General features: G+C 30.1%; 1 protein-coding gene across 1 annotated transcript; it reads right to left on the bottom strand.

Moving 5' to 3' along the window:
• Window positions 1–3,895: 3,895 nt before the first annotated feature.
• LOC109794995 (TRP-like ion channel protein (Protein of unknown function, DUF599)) lies at window positions 3,896–5,630 on the bottom strand. The gene is made up of 2 exons (XM_083063940.1): window positions 5,271–5,630; window positions 3,896–4,911 (listed from the first exon to the last, which is right to left on the bottom strand). The coding sequence occupies exons 1-2, from the start codon at window positions 5,430–5,432 to the stop codon at window positions 4,342–4,344; spliced, it is 732 nt and encodes a 243-aa protein (XP_082920066.1). The 5' UTR covers window positions 5,433–5,630; the 3' UTR covers window positions 3,896–4,341.
• Between the last annotated feature and the right edge of the window lie 16,911 nt (window positions 5,631–22,541).

The raw sequence follows: 22,541 nt of genomic DNA, 5'->3' as shown, positions 1-22,541 counted from the left end.
CTATTTTGCTCTTTGATGAGTGTTTTTGAAGAAATTTCCTTATCAGACTCTTTAAAACTTTTTTGTCTAACTAACCAATATAGCTTTTACGATTTTACACTTCTCAAACATGTCCAGACATGCATGTAGTGATTCTAGTGTTTAGGTGAGTCCTGATATCTCAACTCACTTAAGCTTTTCACCCAACTAAATTCAAGAACATTATTTCACATTTCTCAAACGTGTCTAAACACACATGTAATAGCGACTTTACTGTTGTTAACCCATCAACTGGATTTGAGGTCTAAAAATATTTTTTTAATGGCCTAGTTGGAGAACAATTACCAACTTGACTTTAGTTTAAAATAATGCTGATCAAATTAACAATACAACAATGTTGAATGCAAAACTTGGTGGAAGTTTACTCATGAAGCACAAATGGGTAGTTGAAAGAAAATCGAAAAGTGAAGGACGTTTGTTGAACTAACATGCTAGGTTTGTGTTTTAGCATGTCAATGGCATTGGCATTTCATGTTACTTAAAATTATAATTTTCCGGTTGAAATCTTTGAATTTTTTTGCTATTTTTTCCATCTTGGCTCTTAATTCATATTAACTATGAATAAGATTATAATAGTTATTCTTATAATAATATATATAAGTAGAGAACAATTTTTACCTTATAAGTTAATTATACTACATTGAGTTAAGTTTTTAATTCACTTTCTTAAAATGATATCAAAATTTATATCTTGGCAATTACTAATTATTAGTGAGTTTATTAGATCACCCGTTATTAGATTTTTATTAAATCACTCGCAAATGTCTTTACTATTTGAGATTTTAGTCTTCTAGCATGAAGGAGTGTGTTGAAGATTTCACATCAATTAATATTAAAAAAATGAGTTCATAATTTAACTTAATTTTACAAAATTGACTTGTAAAATGAGAATTATTTCTTATTTAAAAATAAAATCATAATAATATATATAAATAAGAGTGATTCTCACTTTATAAATTTTTTTAAAAGTTAAGTTAGATATATTATCGCTTTATTCTTAATCTAGTTTACCAAGAGTAAGATTATAATCCGTTTTTATTTTTCTTCTACAAAGCTCAAGATGCTTTTGGTTAAGTTGTTTAACGAGTCAGGTCCACACTTTTCCATGAACCAATGAGTGTGTTGCAAGAAATGTGATATCAGACTTTAGCAGAACTAGCATTTTATTTTGAATTTGCATTATGCTTTGACTTGGCTTCTTAAAAAATATTGCACAGAACGAGGTATTCCAGCTTTACATCACACATCACTAATGGAATTTGCATAGTGGCATTGTTTATTTGTTCTACATCAAACATACACCACTAATTTAAACGTGCACAGATTCAATTCAATTCAATTCAATTCTCAAGCTGTTGGCAGTGCTTGAGAAATTTCAATAATATTTTAAGGCAATATAGACCATAGTTTTAACTTTTTAACTGTTGATCATTCTAAATTATACAACGTGACCTGCAACTCCCCACTACTAAAACTAGTGACAGATTATACATTTAGTAATGTTAAAATTATTTTTGAGAATTTCTTTATTAAAAATAGAAGAGAAACTGAGAATTACTTTCTTATTTTGCCATATATTCTCTCTTGGTAATTCTTATGGAGTACTATCTCACTAAAATTATTTTTCACCAAAAAATAAAAATCACAGCAAGTACAAGATTTGTAATGATAAGTTTGTGTGGTATACTCAAATTAAATTTGAACTTATAAAGAAAAGAATACATCAAATTTAACCTTTGTTTATATTACAACATCTACATGTACGGCTAAAGGACAATGGGTAGATGCTATTCTCTGAGACATTTGATTTTGACTTTGGCTCTTCTTTGGAGTAATGAACAATTCGCATTCACAATATTCTCTTTGTACGTGTAAAGCTAAAATGCATTGAAAATTGAGTACATAATTGTCCCAAAATCAAGAATAGAAATTGGGTTATATTTATCGTTACAGCTCTACTTGAGTTTGTCTTTAAAATTAGCAATTTTTTTAATATGGTAGGTAATTGGATACTTGTTTTTAAGTTTATGTATAATTTATTTGTAAAATATATTAAGGAGAGTTATAGATATTTTTATTATTAGCCATGAAAATTCTATTATATTGAATAAAAATAAATTAAAGAGTTATTTTTTAAAAAAAATATTGAGAAAGAAATTACAAAAATGAAAACACGTCATTTTTTATTTATGTGGTGCATCAAAATTTAAAAATAAAGTTCATGGGTATGATTTTTACGCTTGTGTGATTCTACAACGGATAGAAATTACTTAAATAACTTGCGAGAAATAGCTTACGTAAAAAATTAGAAAATCTTATTCATGAAATATAACTTACCCTATATCACAAAGTTTTCATAAACTAGTTTGCTAGGTTTTGAAAACAAAATTATCACAAAAAGAAAAAGGACAAAATGCATTATACAATTTATATTTAATAAAAAAAAAGTTGAAAATCACTTAGGGTATATTTGTTTTATCTTTGAGTTTCATTGAACGAAAGAAAAAAAAAAAAAACATTTCAATGAATCAAATTAAGAAGTAATATTTTTTGTCTTTTCCACTGAAATTGATTTTGAGAGTTTTCAACGAAAATCAAACACAGATTGACTCATTGACGTGATAATATCAAAGTTCTATGCATATTAAATTGTAGACATCTGTATTAAGGTGTCTTCACAAACATCAAAATTGAAATTCGACGACATTTAGAAAATTTTTAAATTAACTTAAATTTATTTGATACAAGTTACAAAAAATTAAGATTTTTTTATAAATAAAAAATAAAAAGTATTTTTAATAGTGAGATTTTTTAAAAAATACTTTTAAGTTTGTATCTAATTCTATATATTAATATCAACTTCTATCTTACTTTTAAGTTAAATCTTGGGGCCAGCTATCCCACCCTTTGAGGTGCCTCTAACTAGCAAGGAGATTAATCACTGTTATCGGCGGTGGATACTCTAGGAACGAACAAAAAAAATATATTTTTAAGAATTTTTAATTTTGACGAGAGAACTTTTAGAAATTTTTTTTTATCTAATTTAATTTTTATTTATCATAATTATTTATAAATTAAAATTCAATATTTGAAATAATTTATCAACAAATAAAAATAATATTATGTTACAATATAAATTATTTATCATAAATCTAAGATATAATTTATATGTTATTATAAAAAAGTATAATTTATATATTTAAAAATATTTATTTATGTAATTTTAAATATAACTTATATATTCAATTATAATATTTATCTATATATAATTTATTATAAATTTTATTTATATATAATAAATATACATATGTTAAAATACTAGTAATATCAAGAAAAATATATTTCATTTGATATTATATACAATTATTTTTATACACATTTTTGAAATATTTTTCTATGGTCTTGTTTTAAATTTTTAAAATTCACAAAATATTTCCCTTTGTATCTTTCTCTTTGTTGTGTTTCTTCCTTCGATAGAGAGATGAGAGTTTTGTGAAATTATAGGTCAAAATGAAAAAGGAGTTTCTTGCTTTCTTTATTATTTTATTGTAAACTTGTCCTCATTAAAAAAAATTCTAATTTTTAAAAATTAAATTAAAGTGATATTTTCATAATTTATACTATTAATAAAAGGAATCCTTATAAAAACTGCATGATTCTATCAAATTCTTCTTTTATGTACACAAATTTCTCGAATATTTTCTCAAATGAAATTAAATGTATAATACGTTTGTGCTAGTACAACATATATATCAATCAATCAAGTGAATAAAACAGAGCAAAGGGAAGAGAAAAAAACAAAACATCAGCAAAACAAAACAAATCTCTTCCTCTCGGATACAGAGACTGGCACCAATTATATCTAACAAAATATTACCAACTAAAATTCTTATTTCACAAGCTTTAACCATCTAAAAACTCTGAAATCAAGTTTACATGAAATCCAATTCAACTTCAGTTGAGCTTGAATCTTCATTTCTAATATCAAATACATCAGAAGGGGACATTGTTACACATATTCTACTGGCTACATGCTAATCAACACATTAATCCTCCAAAGGTTAATAATTCTTTTTCTTCTATAACTCATCGAATTAGAGACTAATTCTCCCAACTCATTAAATGAGAAATTAATCTTCCAACCTGTTAAAGTTAGAGACTAATTTTTTGGGTTCATTGAGTCAAAGACTAATGTCACGTTGGATACTATACTATAGTTATCGCTTACAAATTAAGTGATTTGTAATTATATGTTCTAGATAGTAAATATGAGAAAGAAATGAAGGTAGTTATATATAAGTCCTAATTTTGCCTTCCAAGTTCGACATCATCAACACTATGAGTGTCATGATCAGCAACCCCAGCCCATCCACACTCAAAGGTGACATCCAAGAAGTATAGCATGAAAACAAGGGCAAAGGAAGAGAAAAAGAGTGGAATGGGTCCAAAGAGCCACATGAAAAGAGGGAAAGAGAAGTAGAAGGCACGCAAGCCAAGGGACCAGAAGTAACTGCCTCGGTTCACAGTGGAGGCCACATACTCAGCAGTGAGCATTTGGTGCCTCAGGTTTGGGGTGACTTTCTTGAAGGGCACGTTGATGAGGATGCTTGCATGGCTATAGTACCTTATGGACTGCACATTCAGCAGAAAAGCCAACAAGAAACACACCAATATGGAAAAGAACTTTATGGACAAACCAAGCTCAGTCCTGTCCCCAAACACCTCATACACCACCGTTTTCCTCCCATTGCCACTGCTCATCAACACTGCAATTAGGGAACTTAACATTATTGCTGTCGAAGCCAAAAGGGTCGATGCCATTATGTTGTTCCTCAATGATTGCACTGCTAGAACCCCGTTTTTGGACACGTCCTTCACATCACATGAAACCAAATCAACATTATTACACACAAACATAGAATTCAATTAGAATACACACAGTACATACAATTATTTTACACCTTCTGTTGATCTTAAATTGTTTTCAGAATTACTGATATTTACAATAATTACTTTAAAAGTGATACACAGGTATCATGCTATGATCTAAATGAAACTGTATTTCATTTCTTTAAAGTATAAGGTTTTATGTTAAGTTTTATAAATGAAAAGAAAATATATAATTTAAAAATATCGATCAAGTTTTTCAATTAAAAAAACATGATTGAAAAGATAGAATCCGGAAAAAAAAAAATCCAAACTTTTTAACACCCAGTTGAGGATTTACATACCTCCATCATAGCTTGGACCCAGAAACGTCGATTGATTGCATTGACACCAACGACTGTTTTGGTGGGGTGTTTGATGATTTGGTGGAGGAGCCAGAAATGGTATGCCAGCATGACAAGGAGACCACTTGGGACTAATACGAGATCAAGGACTTTCTTTTCCATTTAACGGCAATGTGTTAAGAAGCACAAGAGAGACAGGACTATGATGATTGAATTCCAAGATCGAACAATCTGATCTGGTTTTATCCAAACACAATGTGGAAAGATGAGAAGTGGTTGAAGAGAGGCGTGTTGGCGTGTGTGTGTATGGAAAGAGAGTGAAATTGGTATGGATCAATCTCTTAGCACAAAACGTGGGGGGATTTATATGTGTTAAATAATAACTGATTCTGTTATATTTTGATATGGCATTAGAATATATCTAATTAGTTATTTATTATTTGTTTAACAACAGAAAGATTTTATTTAACATTCTAATTTACTCTTTGCATTTGTATTTAATTAGTTGTTATTGATTATTCTATTTTAATTTTATAATATTCATTGTATTGTTGATATTGGTTCTATTGATAAATCTAAATATTTATTTTTATTGTGCTCTATTAAATTTAATTTTTCTAACATATTGATGAATGCAAAATCATCACTTTCTGCCACTTGTCTATTTTTCTAACTATATGCACACATACACATGACATTGGCCTAAACTTTAAATAAAAATAAATAAAAAAATTGTATTCATGGTCAGAATGAATATGGTGATGTGAAACCTTTTATTATCTCTTTGTATGATAATGTGAAAGAGTTGTTATGAATTATGACCATGCATGATGATGTCTGCGTTATGAGAAAGGTGGTTTCTGAGAAGAAATGAATGGGATCCACGTGTGCTTCTGGATTGGCTGCAACTCACAGAGCCATGGACAACTCACTAACTTCACGAGAAGATTCACATTTTAAGGGAAGGAGCCTAACATCACACTTTTCCACTAAACTATCAATTTTTTTCTTTTTTTTTTTTTTTTAATTTTTATTTTCCACGCATTACATTACCTCATATCAGACAACTAGACAAGAGAAGAGTTCTGACACTAGGGACAGAATGTGCCTTACACTCATCAAAATTTATTTTAACATTTAGTCCCTCATTCTGTAACTGCTATTAAATTTTGTCTCGAAACTATATAAATAAATCCTTCCATCTTCGTTTTGTTAGTGATTTTGGTCCTTATCGTGGTCCAAATGATCCAAAGTTGTAAAAAGTTTAGCACTATAATGATAATATATATGTTTACATTTTCCAAGTGTTAAAATGATAATAAGTTAGAGATAATAATGTAAGTGGAAAATTTATTTGCTATTTTTTTCTTTAAATATTAGGGTCTATTATCAAAATATCTTATAAAATGAGAAACTAAAATGATAGTTTATTCCATTTTTTTTTTCATACACCCTTTATATGTTTAAAAATTATTGAAAACTATATAATCATTAAAGATGTTAGGAAAAAGATATATTTATAATTTAAAATTTACGTTAATTTTTTTAGTTAACAGTAAGGAGTGTAAATAAATTGAATTGAATTTAAATTATTTTAATACTCAACTTAATTCAATTTAGTTAAGTTTGGTCAATTTTTTTAATCCAACCTAAATCAATCCAACTACGATAGATTGCATCAAGTTGGATGATTATCGGATTAATAAATTAAAAAACAAATACATTTAAAAAAAATTGAAACAAATAAAAAAATACTTAAATAAAATTTTAATACATAATTCAAATAGTAAATAATATTACAACAATAAACTCACAAATATTTTAAACAAACAATATTAATGAGTTAGTTATTATCCCTTTTGACCTTTTAACTTCGTAAGTTCAAGTTCATTTTATTCATTTAATTTTTATTTACTGTTGCTCCGATTATGTGTTGTTAGTAATCTTAAATAACAAGTATTACATTCATTCCTTTTTAATACTTTTTCTTAAAAGTTATAAATCAATAAATATAATAATTTTCTATTTTCCATAAAATATTTTAAAAATTTTCTATTATATCCATTTTATTTTTATTTTATAATAGATGTATATTAGTTATTGTGAGATATGCAAATTCATTTTAAAAAAATTAGGTAGAAAGTAAAAGTATGATTTTAAAAAGTAATTAATATTATTTTTAACTTTGAAAATGACAATAAAAAAATACAACTATTCTAAAAGGATTACAACAATTAAGTGAGAAAAAATATCTTTATTAAAATTGAATAACAACTTAAAATAATCAAAGTATTCATATTGTATTATATTTAAAATGTATATATTACATTAATTTTATTTTATAAAAATAAAGTATCAAATTATATTGAGTTAATATAAATTTTGTATTTATAATCTAACTTTTAATCTAACGATTAAATTTAAGAAATTTATATTTAATATAAAATTATTAAGCGATGTAATACTTAGTAAAAATTACACCGTATTATTTAAACCTTCCTCTTATTAAATACTTAAAAAAAATCAATAATTATTTTATTTAATTTAAATAAATTTGTTTCTTATTGAGAAAACCTTTTGTCTCAATCAAAATATTGAACAGATAGTATTTACTATTTTTTATCCACAAAATTGGTAATGATATATTGGGATTATCATTAGAGGCTCAACTAGAAAAATTACACAAATTTTATCTACAAGAAGTTTCACCCAATTACAATTACTCAACTAGTTCTTAAGTATACGGGATATTTTTAGAGAGTTGTCCACTAAACGAAAAATTCCACCCATTAATTATTAAATTAGTCAATAAATGTCAAGAGATTTCCTTAAAAAGGATTTTCTACCGGATGAAAAAAATGGTGTGAAGTGAAATCAAATCCGTATACATAAAAAAAAATTAAAATTAAAATTGAAAAAAAAAAGTGAAAGTTCAATCTAAATACTTAATCACATGTGAGAATTTTGATATCAGCTATTCCATCCTTTAAAATATTTTTATATATTATCAATTTAGATATTCTAAGAAAAAAAATCACATGTGAGAATCCAAATTAGTGGAATGAATAGTATTTACAGTAACTGTTAACATTTGTTATTTCAAATTGTGTCCAAAGACTATTTAATGATTGCTTAGTTAGCAGGTCAGAACAGTTTCATTGGAGTCAGCTTGAAGTTGCTTTCGGAATTTGGAATTTGACTTTTGTATTTCTTGATTAAACGGCAAGATAGGATTTTGCTTAATCAGAATCCATAAATAATACTACTATATCTATGTTCATATGAATCATTCATGTTAATGGGTTTTTAATTGAATGGTGAAGTATTTGATTTGGTTACGACTTATTTCTTTTTTTCATTGCTAATGCTTATCAAATTGTACTTTATATGACAAGGTTATCATGTACTTTACTAAGTTCTGTCTTTTATTTCTCAGGAAAGCTTAACATAAATATTATTCTTTAGTTTCATTTTGTTTATCATTTTAAAATATTTTGCCGTCTCAAATTATTTGTTATTTAAGATATTAAAAAATATTAATTATTCTTTTTTTTTATTAATATTAATTAAACTTATTAATTATATAGTTGTAACTATTTCGATTTGAGTATTTATATATTACATTTTACTTCACACATTACATTAAGTGTAATATTTAAAACTAAATGAAAAGGAGTTCATAATCATAAAAATAAAACAAGTATAATTAAAGGATATTACATAACATACTAATCGAAAATATAAAGCTAATATAAGTGTTTACTAAAAATAACAATAATAAAAATTAACAATCTTTCAAACACATGAACATATAATATAATTTAAATTCTAACTAAATCTCGATATTTTATTAAAACATGAATATAAAATAAGGTGTAAGTGACATCCCTAACATTATTAATCTCATAATATGTCTTACTTATAACAACAAACATACAAAAGAAGCACAATTAAATACTTTTATACCTCAACATTAATTAGTTATATAATATATGATGTACTGACCGTATTTCGCACCCGGGCTCCAAGTCCGGATTAGCGATACAAAGCCATCTCGGGCACACGCTGAGCGACGTCAACCCGGTATTTGGGGCCCGGTATTTGGGCAGATCATTCCCGAACCCGGGGATCTCATCCCAGATCAGAACCGCCCTCCAATTATATCATATCATATCTCATCATATCATATCATATCATATCATATGATATCTTATCATATCATATCATATGATATCTTATCATATCATATCATATGATATCTTATCATATCATGTCTTATCTCAGGCCCAAGGCCCAAGACAACCCTAATTCACACAAAGGTATGTGCATTATTTATACGAGACTCATACTCCCACAAACACTAACTTTAGCATCGGAGTCTCTTTTGCAGGTACCACCCCCATTTTGGAGCACCAGCGTACCAGTGAAGGAGGCTCGCCGATTTTACCCGGCGGATCAGCTCTACAGCAGATTTCCGGTAAGAACATTTGGCGCCCACCGTGGGGTCGATCGGGACAAGCTCTTATCGGCCACCTGCATGGTTTCTATGAGAAGCCACATCAGACGAGCAACAAACGACACAAGTCACTCTGTTACCATGGACAACGACGTTGTAACCCTGAGGCGGCTAATCGACCAGGTCGAGCAGATGCGACAATAACACGCCGCCGACCTACAAAGCATGCGTGCCAAGCACGAAACTGATCTAGCAGCAACGCGCACCGCTAATAAAGCCGACCTAGCGGCACTACGCGCCGAGAACGAGCGCATTCACACCCAACTACCTCGGCGTCCCTCATATCAACCCCCTCCGCAGAGTAACCTGAATAAGGACGAAGGGCACTCGGTTTCACAACCGCCAACAGCGGCTAGGGCACCGACCCCCAAGCCTCCCACACATCGATCTCACGCGCCGACGAACAGGTCGACGCACGACGTCAGCAACGCCCCTGCCCACGGCACGGGGAACCAGACGACCTTCCGCCGCCATCCTTTCGTGGACGGTATCATGGAGACACCTCTCCCCTTTGGGCAGAAGCCTTTCCACCTCGACCGCTACGACGACACAACCGACTCGGACGAGCATATCAATCTATACACCACCCAGGTAAACCTCTATACTAATGAGGATGTTATACTGTGCAGGGTTTTTCCAACCTCGCTCAAGGGGGCTGCATTCAACTGGTATACCCAGCTACCCGCCGAGTCAATTGACAGCTTCGGCACCCTGGTCAGACGATTCACAGCGCAGTATGCGACAAGTCGGCCTCATCACATAACGTCAGCTGCTCTGGCCAGCCTCAAACAGAGCGATGACGAGCCACTACGGACGTTCATGAAACGCTTTGTTAGCATCTCGGTGAAAATTTGAAATTTGAATCCCGAGGTCGCCCTACACGCCATGCTCATGGCACTCAAGCCCGGACCGTTTGTCGACAGCCTATGTCGCGAAGCTCCTCGCGACATGGACAAGCTACGAGCCCGTGCTGCTGGATACATCCAGATGGGAGAACACTCCGCCTTCCGTGACCAGGTTCGCGGAAAACTACAAGGAAAGCAAGACCAAGGTCAGGCCACAAACATTTAAACATTTAAAATTATGAGGTCGAGTACGAACCTTAAACACTCTTACCCGAGGTCGAGAACGAACCTCCTTAAAATTATGAGATCGAGTACGAACCTTAAACACTCTTACCCGAGGTCGAGAACGAACCTCCTTAAAATTATGAGGTCAAGTACGAACCTTAAGCATTCTTACCCGAGGTCGAGAACGAACCTCGTTAAAATTCTGAGGTCGAATACGAGCCTTAAACATTTTTACCCGAGGTCGAGAATGAACCTCGTTAAAATTCTGAGGTCGAGTACGAACCTTAAACATTCCTATCTGAGGTCGAGAATTAACCTCCTTAAAATTATGAGGCCGAGTACGAACCTTAAACATTCTTACCCGAGGCCGACAACGAACCTTGTTAAAATTTTGAGGTTGAGTACGAACCTTAATCATTCTTACCCGAGGTCGAGAACGAACCTCGTTAAAATTCTGAGGTCGAGTACGAACCTTAAACATTCTTATCCGAGGTCGAGAACGAACCTCCTTAAAATTATGAGGTCGAGTACGAACCTTAAACATTCCTATCCGAGGTCGAGAATGAACCTCCTTAAAATTATGAGGTCGAGTACGAACCTTAAACACTATTACCCGAGGTCGAGAACGAACCTCGTTAAAATTCTGAGGTCGAGTACGAACCTTAAACATTCTTACCCGAGGCCGAGGAACGAACCTCGTTAAAATTTTGAGGTCAACCTTAAACATTCTTACCCGAGGCCGAGAACGAACGTTGTTAAAATTCTGAGGTCGAGTACGAACCTTAAACATTCTTACCCGAGGTCGATAACGAACCTCGTTAAAATTCTGAGGTCGAGTACGAACCTTAAACATTCTTACCCGAGGTCGAGAACGAACCTCGTTAAAATTCTGAGGTCGAGTACGAACCTTAAACATTCCTATCCGAGGTCGAGAACAAACCTCCTTAAAATTATGAGGTCAAGTACGAACCTTAAACACTCTTACCCGAGGTCGAGAACGAACCTCGTTAAAATTCTGAGGTCGAGTACGAACCTTAAACATTCCTATCCGAGGTCGAGAACGAACCTCCTTAAAATTATGAGGTCAAGTACGAACCTTAAACATTCTTACCCGAGGTCGAGAACGAACCTCGTTAAAATTCTGAGGTCGAATACGAGCCTTAAACATTCTTACCCGAGGTCGAGAACGAACCTCGTTAAAATTCTGAGGTCGAGTACGAACCTTAAACATTCCTATCCGAGGTTGAGAATGAACCTCCTTAAAATTATGAGGCCGAGTACGAACCTTAAACACTCTTACCCGAGGTCGAGAATGAACCTCGTTAAAATTCTGAGGTCGAGTACGAACCTTAAACATTCTTACCCGAGGTCGAGAACGAACCTCGTTAAAATTCTGAGGTCGAGTACGAACCTTAAACATTCTTATCCGAGGTCGAGAACGAACCTCCTTAAAATTATGAGGTCGAGTACGAACCTTAAACATTCCTATCCGAGGTCGAGAACGAACCTCCTTAAAATTATGAGGTCGAGTACGAACCTTAAACACTCTTACCCGAGGTCGAGAACGAACCTCGTTAAAATTCTGAGGTCGAGTACGAACCTTAAACATTCTTACCCGAGGCCGAGGAACGAACCTCGTTAAAATTTTGAGGTCAACCTTAAACATTCTTAACCGAGGCCGACAACGAACCTTGTTAAAATTTTGAGGTTGAGTACGAACCTTAAACATTCTTACCCGAGGTCGAGAACGAACCTCGTTAAAATTCTAAGGTCGAGTACGAACCTTAAACATTCTTACCCGAGGTCGAGAACGAACCTCGTTAAAATTCTGAGGTCGAGTACGAACCTTAAACATTCCTATCCGAGGTCGAGAACGAACCTCCTTAAAATTATGAGGTCGAGTACGAACCTTAAACACTCTTACCCGAGGTCGAGAACGAACCTCGTTAAAATTCTGAGGTCGAGTACGAACCTTAAACATTCTTACCGAGGTCGAGAACGAACCTCGTTAAAATTCTGAGGTCGAGTACGAACCTTAAACATTCTTACCGAGGTCGAGAACGAACCTCGTTAAAATTCTGAGGTCGAGTACGAACCTTAAACATTCCTACCCGAGGTCGAGAACGAACCTCATTAAAATTCTTAGGTCGAGTACGAACCTTAAACATTCCTACCCGAAGTCGAGAACGAACCTCGTTAAAATTCTGAGGTCGAGTACGAACCTTAAACACTCTTACCCGAGATCGAGAATGAACCTCGTTAAAATTCTAAGGTCGAGTACGAACCTTAAATACTCTTACCCGAGGAACGAACCTCGTTAAAATTTTGAGGTCAACCTTAAACATTCTTACCCGAGGTCGAAAACGAACCTCGTGAAGGCTTACCTAACTCTATTCTAAGGTCTAATACGAACCTTAATATGCCTATTCCGAAGAATTTAAACCTTATAAAAGTCCACCAAACTCTATTTAAGTCGCATACGAACCTTAATATTAATATCTGAGGTCGAGGTCGAACCCCGATACTCTCGTTAAGGGTTGAATACGAACCTTAATCAAATCATTCACGTAAACCCCGAGGTCGAGCACGAACCCCGGTACTCTCGTTAAAGGTTGAATACGAATCTTAATCAAATCATTCACGTAAACTTGAGGTCGAGCACGAACCCCGGTACTGTCCTTAAATGTCGAATACGAATCTTAAACCCGAGGTCGAGCACGAACCCCGGTACTCTTACTCAAAGGTCGAATTCGAACCTTCATAACCTCAATATTTTCATTTAAAGGTCGAATCCGAACCTCCATCGTTTATCCCAATTTGAGGTCGAGCACGAACCTCAAACACATAAATCCGAGGTCGAGTACGAACCTCAATATTCTCACCTAAGGTCAAGTCTGAACCTTCGTTCATCTCAATTTGAGGTTGGGTACGAACCTCAACATTCTCACTTAAAGGTCGAATTCGAACCTTCATTAGCCAGTTTATCACAAATTCAAGGTCGAATGCAAACTTCGACATCCCCACAAGATCGACTTTGAACCTTAATCAAACCGCTTCGCTAATCACTTTGTCAAACCGTCTAACCCATAATCCGAGGTCAAGTCCGAACCTCGTTGAAATTGTAAGGTCGAGCACGAACCTTAAATACTCTTATCCGAGGTCGAGTTTGAACCTCGTTGAAATTATAAGGTCAAGCACGAACCTTAAATATTCTTACCCGAGGTCGAGAACGAACCTCGTTAAAATTCCAAGGTCGAGTTTGAACCTTATTATGCCAAGGTCGAGTCTGAACCTTGAGACTATATTTTCTTAACCAAGATCAAACACGAACCGTGTTACGCCAAGGTCGAGTCCGAACCTTGAGACTATACTTTCTTAATCAAGGTCGAGTTCGAACCTTGATATGCCAAGGTCAAGTCAGAACCTTGAGACTATATTTTCTTAACCAAGGTTCAAGTTCGAACCTTAGTTCAAACGTTTCATTCGAATTTGAGGTCGGATACGAACCTCAATACTTTCACCTAAGGTCGAATTCGAACCTTAGTTTAATCGTTTCACTCGGTTTGAGGTCGAATACGAACCTCGATACTCTCACCCAAGGTCGAATTCGAACCTTAGTTCAATCGTTTCACTCAAAGTTGAGGTCGAATACGAACCTCGATACTCTCACCTAAGGTCGAATTTGAACCTTAGTTCAATCGTTTCACTCAAAGTTGAGGTCGGATACGAACCTCAATACTCTCATCCAAGGTCGAATCCGAACCTCGTTTAAAGTTCAGCCATCTTTAGTTTGAGGTCGAATATGAACCTCAATACTCTCATCCGAGGTCGAATCCGAACCTCGTTAAAATTCATCTAACATTAGTTTGAGGTCGAATACGAACCTCAATACTCTAATCCGAGGTCGAATCCGAACCTCGTTAAAGATCAGACAAATATCAAACAGAGAAACCAGACATCAAATAGAAAAAGCCACAGGCCACACCACTCACATTAGTAGCTAGAGCGACCTGCTCAGCAACTTGGGGCTTCACCTCAGTATCTCACCCGAGGTCGAATCCAAACCTCGTTAAAAGTTCATCCAACTTCAGTTTGAGGTCGAATACGAACCTCGAAGCTCTCACCCAAGGTCGAATTCGAACCTTAGTTCAATCGTTCCACTCAAAGTTGAGGTCGAATACGAACCTCGATACTCTCACCTAAGGTCGAATTCGAACCTTAGTTCAATCGTTTCACTCGAAGTTGAGGTCGGATACGAACCTCAATACTCTCATCCGAGGTCGAATCCCAACCTCGTTAAAAGTTCATCCAACTTCAGTTTGAGGTCGAATACGAACCTCGAAACTCTCACCCAAGGTCGAATTCGAACCTTAGTTCAATCGTTCCACTCAAAGTTGAGGTCGAATACGAACCTCGATACTCTCACCTAAGGTCGAATTCGAACCTTAGTTCAATCGTTTCACTCGAAGTTGAGGTCGGATACGAACCTCAATACTCTCATCCAAGGTCGAATCCGAACCTCGTTAAAAGTTCATCCAACTTCAGTTTGAGGTCGAATACGAGCCTCGATACTCTCACCTAAGGTCGAATTCGAACCTTAGTTCAATCATTTCACTCGAAGTTGAGGTCGGATACGAACCTCAATACTCTCATCCGAGGTCGAATCCAAACCTCGTTAAAAGTTCATCCAACTTTAGTTTGAGGTCGAATACGAACCTCAATACTCTCATCCAAGGTCGAATCCGAGCCTCGTTAAAAGTTTATCCAACTTTGGTTTGAGGTCGAATACGAACCTCAATACTCTCATCCGAGGTCGAATCCAAACCTCGAGATCACATTCTCTTAACCAAGGTCGAGTTCGAACCTTGTTATGCCGAGGTCGAGTCCGAACCTCGAGATCACATTTTATCAACCAAGGTCGAGTTCGAACCTTGATATGTCAAGGTCGAGTCCGAACCTTGAGATCACATTTTCTTAACCAAGGTCGAGTTCGAACCTTCACTACAAGAAAATATAGTTTTTGCGACGATGACATTCATCATTAAAAACCTGAAAATTCTTCACTAGACACATTCAGTGACGACATTTTAATTTGTCACCGATCGTCACTAATATGCGAGTCACTATTGAATTAGTGACGATATTTTTAGAAGTCACAAAAAATAACACTTATTGTGATTAAAATATCATCACAAATATTTATATATAATAGTGACAATATCAACTTGTCACAAATATAAAACACAATAATAATGAATTAATCGTCACTATTAAATTTATATTAACAATAACTATCATTATTTGTGTCATTTTATTTTGTCACAATTAGTTATTATTTTTAATTATTAACATTTTTATCACTATTTTTTTAAATAATAAAAATTGTCTAATTATCATTAAATTATTTTCAAATTTCATAAATGCAACAATCAGTTCTTAAAATGTAAAAAAAAAATGAATATCACTTAAAATAAAGAAACATTCGAATATAATATTAAAATGTAAATTGTTTGAATTACATGTTCAAATGACAAAAAAATACAATCATATTAAACAATGTTCTAAATGTGTGTCTAGAGACATGTCTTTTAGCTACAAAATATCTTTTTCAATAAAGTAACAAACACCAATGGTGTACACTTTGACATTGTCTATGTGTTTAACTTCTTCATAGTGATTTACTGAATCCATATCAAATATGTCAACTTTGCTAGAAAATCAAGCGGTGTATTGTCCTTTCAATAAGAGACCATATGAATGTCTTTGCTCATGTATTATTTATCCTGTTATCTGCATTAGATATTCAAGATATTATAGTTAGTAGATAAACCAGGAGTTGATTTATAGTTACAGGTAAACAATCATACAATACAACAATAATCCTTCACAATTCAAAGTTAAATATAAATGATGTGTGTATATGACATTTGTAGAATTATGACAAGATACAAAATATAATACTAGTAGAATGTGTAAACAATAAGTACCCAATAAATTAAAAAGTGGGAATCAATTTTTTATTGTTAAAATTTATTTGAAAGTTTGAGAATTTTTATTTTTCTTTCTTTATAAACTTGTAAAATTTTGACTAATTAATCACTAATTTTTTTATTTTTTTTATGTAGGACCAAAATTTTCATATGATAGGATGATGAAATTTGAACATGAAAAGATCAATTTTCTCAAAGATTGAAAAATAAAACAAATAAATAAATAATCTAGTAATAGTTTTGAGTTCACAATAATATCTCCCATAAGATAAATTCACCAAGAATACATGACAACAAGCACAACACCTAATCCATATTTGAATTCATAATAACAACGAATAAATGATCTTACATAACCTTACACAATTGCGTTCTCAAACTCTTCAACAATATATAATGAAAATGAACTTCATTATAGTAACAAAAATCATAAACTCCATCATCCATTTTAACTCATAATTAAGAGAATCTATTTATGATAAATAATGAAGCAATAAATTAAAATTAGGTGAATTAGTAAGCTTAAAAAATCTATAAAATAGAACATTTGACTCTCCTAACATAACATATCACAAACACTATAAACAATTTTTTTTAACCCCCTAGAAATTCATTGCATATAAAAATGAAACAAAATGGTGATTTTAGTTACCTTTGAAATAAGTTATTCAGTACATTCAATCTTTATATCTATAAAAATAAGCGAATCAAGATAATAAAATAATCAATCTAACTGAAACTTCATGGTAAGTACCTTATTTCAGTCACAGCAATATAATCCATTTCATTATACCCCTTCAAGAAGCTTCTACAGTTTCTTGGTACTTGGTAGTATATTCTGCAATCTTGCATTACTTCCCTGTAATTGAAAAAAATAACAAAGGTAATCAAAAAGTTACTCAGAAGAAAACCACTTCCGTGCAGAAAATCTTCGAAAGCATAATAGCTTGAATAGCAGAAATCGCTGTTTAGAATAATGCGATAATTTTTTTTTTTTGAGGGTTAACATATGTGAGACTTCCTTTTGGCTTTCGAAATTGTGCTCCCTCTCGTGTCCCTAGTAGATAAATGGGTAACAAGAGATGAAGGTGTTCAATATGTTGAAACGTGAAAGAGAACTTTGCGGAAACGTGACCTTCTTCTTCCATTATTTTTTTCTATAACTTCTCCACTTCTTAGAAAATAATAAAATAAGTTGAAAGATATTTACTCAAATTATTTTAACTAATATTTTACGTTATGCATTGCACAGTTAAATTTTTTTTTATATATATAATTAAAATTTATAATAAATTATATATAAATAAGTATTATATTTAAACATCTAAATTATATTTAAAATTTGTATAAATAGTTTTTTAATATACAATTTATATTTTTATTTATGATAAATAATTTATATTGTGATATAAAATTATTTTTAATTATTGATAATTTATTTTATAATATTAAAAATAAATTTATAAATAAATATGATAAATAAAAATTTATAAGAATTTCTAGAAACTCTCTCATTAAAAAAGTTTTCCTACAAATATTATCATTTATCGTTAAAAATGCTCTCATGCAAAATAGTTGATTGTGTTTAATATGTAGAGGTTGATTTATTTTAAATAATAAAATATTAAAAAAATATTTTTTTATCATTAGATAATAAAATAAAATTTTAAAATTTATTATCTTTTATTGTTAGTTTAATTTTTATTATTATACATATGTGTGTATATCTATGTAGAATGATCAAATTACATCTGTGTAATTTTTACCAACTATTAAATCAATCAATAACTTTCAATTGGATGATATTTTCTCAAAACTTACCATTAGATTGATAAATCATTTCACCAAAATTATTTGAAAACTCCTTTATATAAATTAAAATGGACATATTATAAACCCTTTAAAATATACTAAAAAATAAGTAATTTGATTATCTTCATATTGTTGTTGAATTTTAACAAAACTTGACAAACATTTCAAAGTAATGTAAAGTTATATAATTCAACGATTTGATCAACAAAATTCACATTTAGCATAAAGTTATAAAATAGTTTAATAGATATGTGTAATTTGATCTCTTATATATATATATATATATATATATATATATATATATATATAGAGAGAGAGAGAGAGAGAGAGGAAGGATCCTTTTTCTCTAGGAGTAAGTCTACCTAGACTTACTCCATTTAATAATTCATGTTCTACATCAAATTTTAACAATTCAACCGTTCAATTTAAAGTTCTTAATGCATAGATCAAATCTACAAATTTTTAGAAAATTTAAAAATTATTTTATACTTCATTTTAATTCAAATCAATGTATAAAATGATTTTATGATTATCCATCAATTTACAGATTTGATCTATGCATTAAAAATTTTAAATTGAACGGTTGGATCGTTAAAATTTAATGTAGAACATGAGTTATATATTGAACTGAGTAAGTTTATGTAGACTTACTCTTGGAATAAAAGGATCTTTCCTCATATATATATATATATATATATATATATATATATATATATATATATATATATATATATATATATATTCCACAATATAACTTTTACCACTACACATTCAAAAACTTTTAATTGAATGATATTTTGTCGAAATTCACTATTAAATTGAAAGTTCTATTCACGTAGATAATATATACTAAATTTTATATTAATTCAAAATTATTTAATATTATATTTATATAGAACAAAATTAACGTAATACATATTTTTTTAAATATAATAAAATATGAATCACTTGATTACCTTTTTATTATTGCTCATTGTTTTACAAAATTCAACATACACATTCAAAGTAATCCCTGGCAAAATTAGTGATTGACAAAGCAATGGATAATTCGTATTAATAAAATAATTATAAAAAATACAATATAAAATTAAAATTCAACTATTAATTAATAAAATTTACCTTTAATATAAAATTATTGACACTATAATAAATGATGAAATTTACACTGTTATATATATATATATATATATATATATATATATATATTAATTAACAGATTATTTAGTCGACATCAAATATTAGTTTTTTTTTTATAGAGGAAATGCATCAAATATTAGATAATATAAGATGTTTTCATATTTTTATCCTATTTAGTTTTAACTAACTCTTATATCATATATCATTGTATCTTATCTTTTCATCGAAAGAAACTTAATATCTTATACAATTGTATATTATATTATAAAAATTTTAAAACTAGCAAGCAGCTCCTAGAATATATATTTTTAATAAAATTTTAATATACTATTGTGTGTCATTAATTAGAAAACTAATAATTAAAAATTATGAGAAAATAAAATTCTTACAAAATAAATTTTAAAATTAATTATAATATTGAGGGTGAATTTTTTAATTAATGATTATTATTAAACTATATTCTCGATAATGCAATTGTTTAACTTTAGAGGATCAAATTTAGAGTAATTAATTGATAAATATAATCATAAATTCAAGGTTTAATTTTAAATTCCAATATTATGTATGAAATAGACTAATTCTTAGAAAAAATATATATTTTGTATATGTTCACAACTTCCCACAAAAATTAATCATTGTTTTTAGCAGTATCATAATAAAAAAAATAATTTAAAAAAAAATAATATATATATATATATATATATTATGTGATAAGTAGTTTGAATTTAAATTTAGTATGATAATAATATGGAATAATAAGTTTAAATTTGAAATTAATATAGCAATATCCTCTATCATCACTATATGTAAATTATAATAATTTTCTTGAACATGAACTATCTATAGGAATCATTCTTCTTCAATAAGAATGTTCTTAACTATTTTTATTTAACAAGAATAATTTTAAATATTTTTTTAATTATAATACATTTTATATATTCAAACTTTAATTATAATACATTTTATATATTCAAAAGTATTTATTTAATATAAATTTTAACTATATATAAAAGTTATTTGTATCATTACACAATTTAAAATGCTAGTTAGATATCAAATTAAAAAAATTTGTATCATAATATAAATTATTTATTATAAATTTAAATAATAGCTTATATGTTTAAAATATTTATTTATTATAAATTTTAATTATCATATAATTTATATTTTGAATGATATTAAATATTATAAGATGCAGTTATGTATAAACAAACATTTATCTTGTGTATTGTACAACTTAAACTACTAATTTTAATTTAAAGTTTGATTGGTTTAATTGTACATTGTTAAATTAAGGATAATTAAATTGTATAAAAATTATTTAAAATATTAATATTTTCAATGAAAGTATTTTTAAGAATCTCTTTTATCCTCTTATCATTTTCAATATTTTTTATTTTATTTCTGAATTTAATTTTAATATTTTTAAAAATATATTATCAATAGTTAAAAATATATTAATTTATGATAATATAAATTATTTGTTTTAAATATTATTTTTATATTTAAAATATTTATTATGTGTTAAAAGATGTTTATTATAAATTTTAATTATAATATAATTTATATATTTAAAAATATGTATTTATTATAAATTTAGTTATATAAAATAAATATTTATTTATCCATTCTCTAAATAAAATATTTTTGTGGTTATATATATTTATCAACTTTATACAAAATAAAGTTGTGTATATTGGTTTGATGGAAGAAAGTCTAGTTTGTGAGAGAAAGGATGTGGGTTCTACTCTAGACTATGAACTTTTAGGGTTATTTTTTCTTTTTCTTTTTATATTTATAAAGAAATTTATGATAAATTACTCTAAATATTAAGAGGTGATATTAATCAGTATTAATAAGTTATATATATATATATATATATATATATATATATATATATATATCATAATATCAAACTATAAGCTTTTGCATTAAAAAATTGTATTAATTGTATAAAATATTTTAATCTAAAATTTATTAATATTAAATATTTGTGAAGAATTACTATTGACCCAAAAATTTTAAATTTATTTGTGTAAGGACATTACTTTTTTTTCCTCATTTTAGTATGTACGATGAATTTGTGATTATTTTTATAATAATTTTTAATATAATAATATTTATGAAAATTAAACTTTGTCATTTATCATTATTATTCTATAGGTATTTAATGTTTTTTTTATATATTTATTATCTTAAAATAAGAGAGAAAAAACTATCATTAGGTGACAAATTATTTATAGCATGTATATTTTTGTCACTAATAATAAAATTATAGTGACGATTTATAATTTGGTCATTATTAAAATTAATATTAGTGACAAAATGAAAATTAGTCACAAATAATATATAATTAGTGTCAATTTATCTTTTTGTCACTAAATTATTGTCACTAAACCCGAGATCACATTTTATCAACCAAGGTCGAGTTAGAAACCTTGATATGCCAAGGTCGAGTCCGAACCTTGAGATCACATTTTCTTAACCAAGGTCGAGTTCGAACCTTGTTATGCCGAGGTCGAGTCCGAACCTCGAGATCACATTTTATCAACCAAGGTCGAGTTCGAACCTTGATATGCCAAGGTCGAGTCCGAACCTTGAGATCACATTTTCTTAACCAAGGTCGAGTTCGAACCTTGTTATGCTGAGGTCGAGTCCGAACCTCGAGATCACATTTTATCAACCAAGGTCGAGTTCGAACCTTGATATGCCAAGGTCGAGTCCGAACCTTGAGATCACATTTTAT

The sequence above is a fragment of the Cajanus cajan genome, chromosome 9 (genome assembly GCF_000230855.2).
Source record: "Cajanus cajan strain Asha chromosome 9, NIPB_CcT2T_4, whole genome shotgun sequence".
NCBI lineage: Eukaryota > Viridiplantae > Streptophyta > Magnoliopsida > Fabales > Fabaceae > Cajanus > Cajanus cajan.
The sequence above is the reverse complement of the archived record's forward strand: the minus strand, read 5'-3'. Positions and strand labels throughout refer to the sequence as shown.

Excerpts from the sequence above, each read along its gene's own strand:
- LOC109794995 (XM_083063940.1), bottom strand. The coding sequence starts at position 5,432 with ATGGAAAAGAAAGTCCTTGATCTCGTATTAGTCCCAAGTGGTCTCCTT. Across the intron at positions 4,912-5,270 it reads GGGTCCAAGCTATGATGGAG|GACGTGTCCAAAAACGGGGT; the intron begins GTATGTAAATCC and ends TGTGATGTGAAG.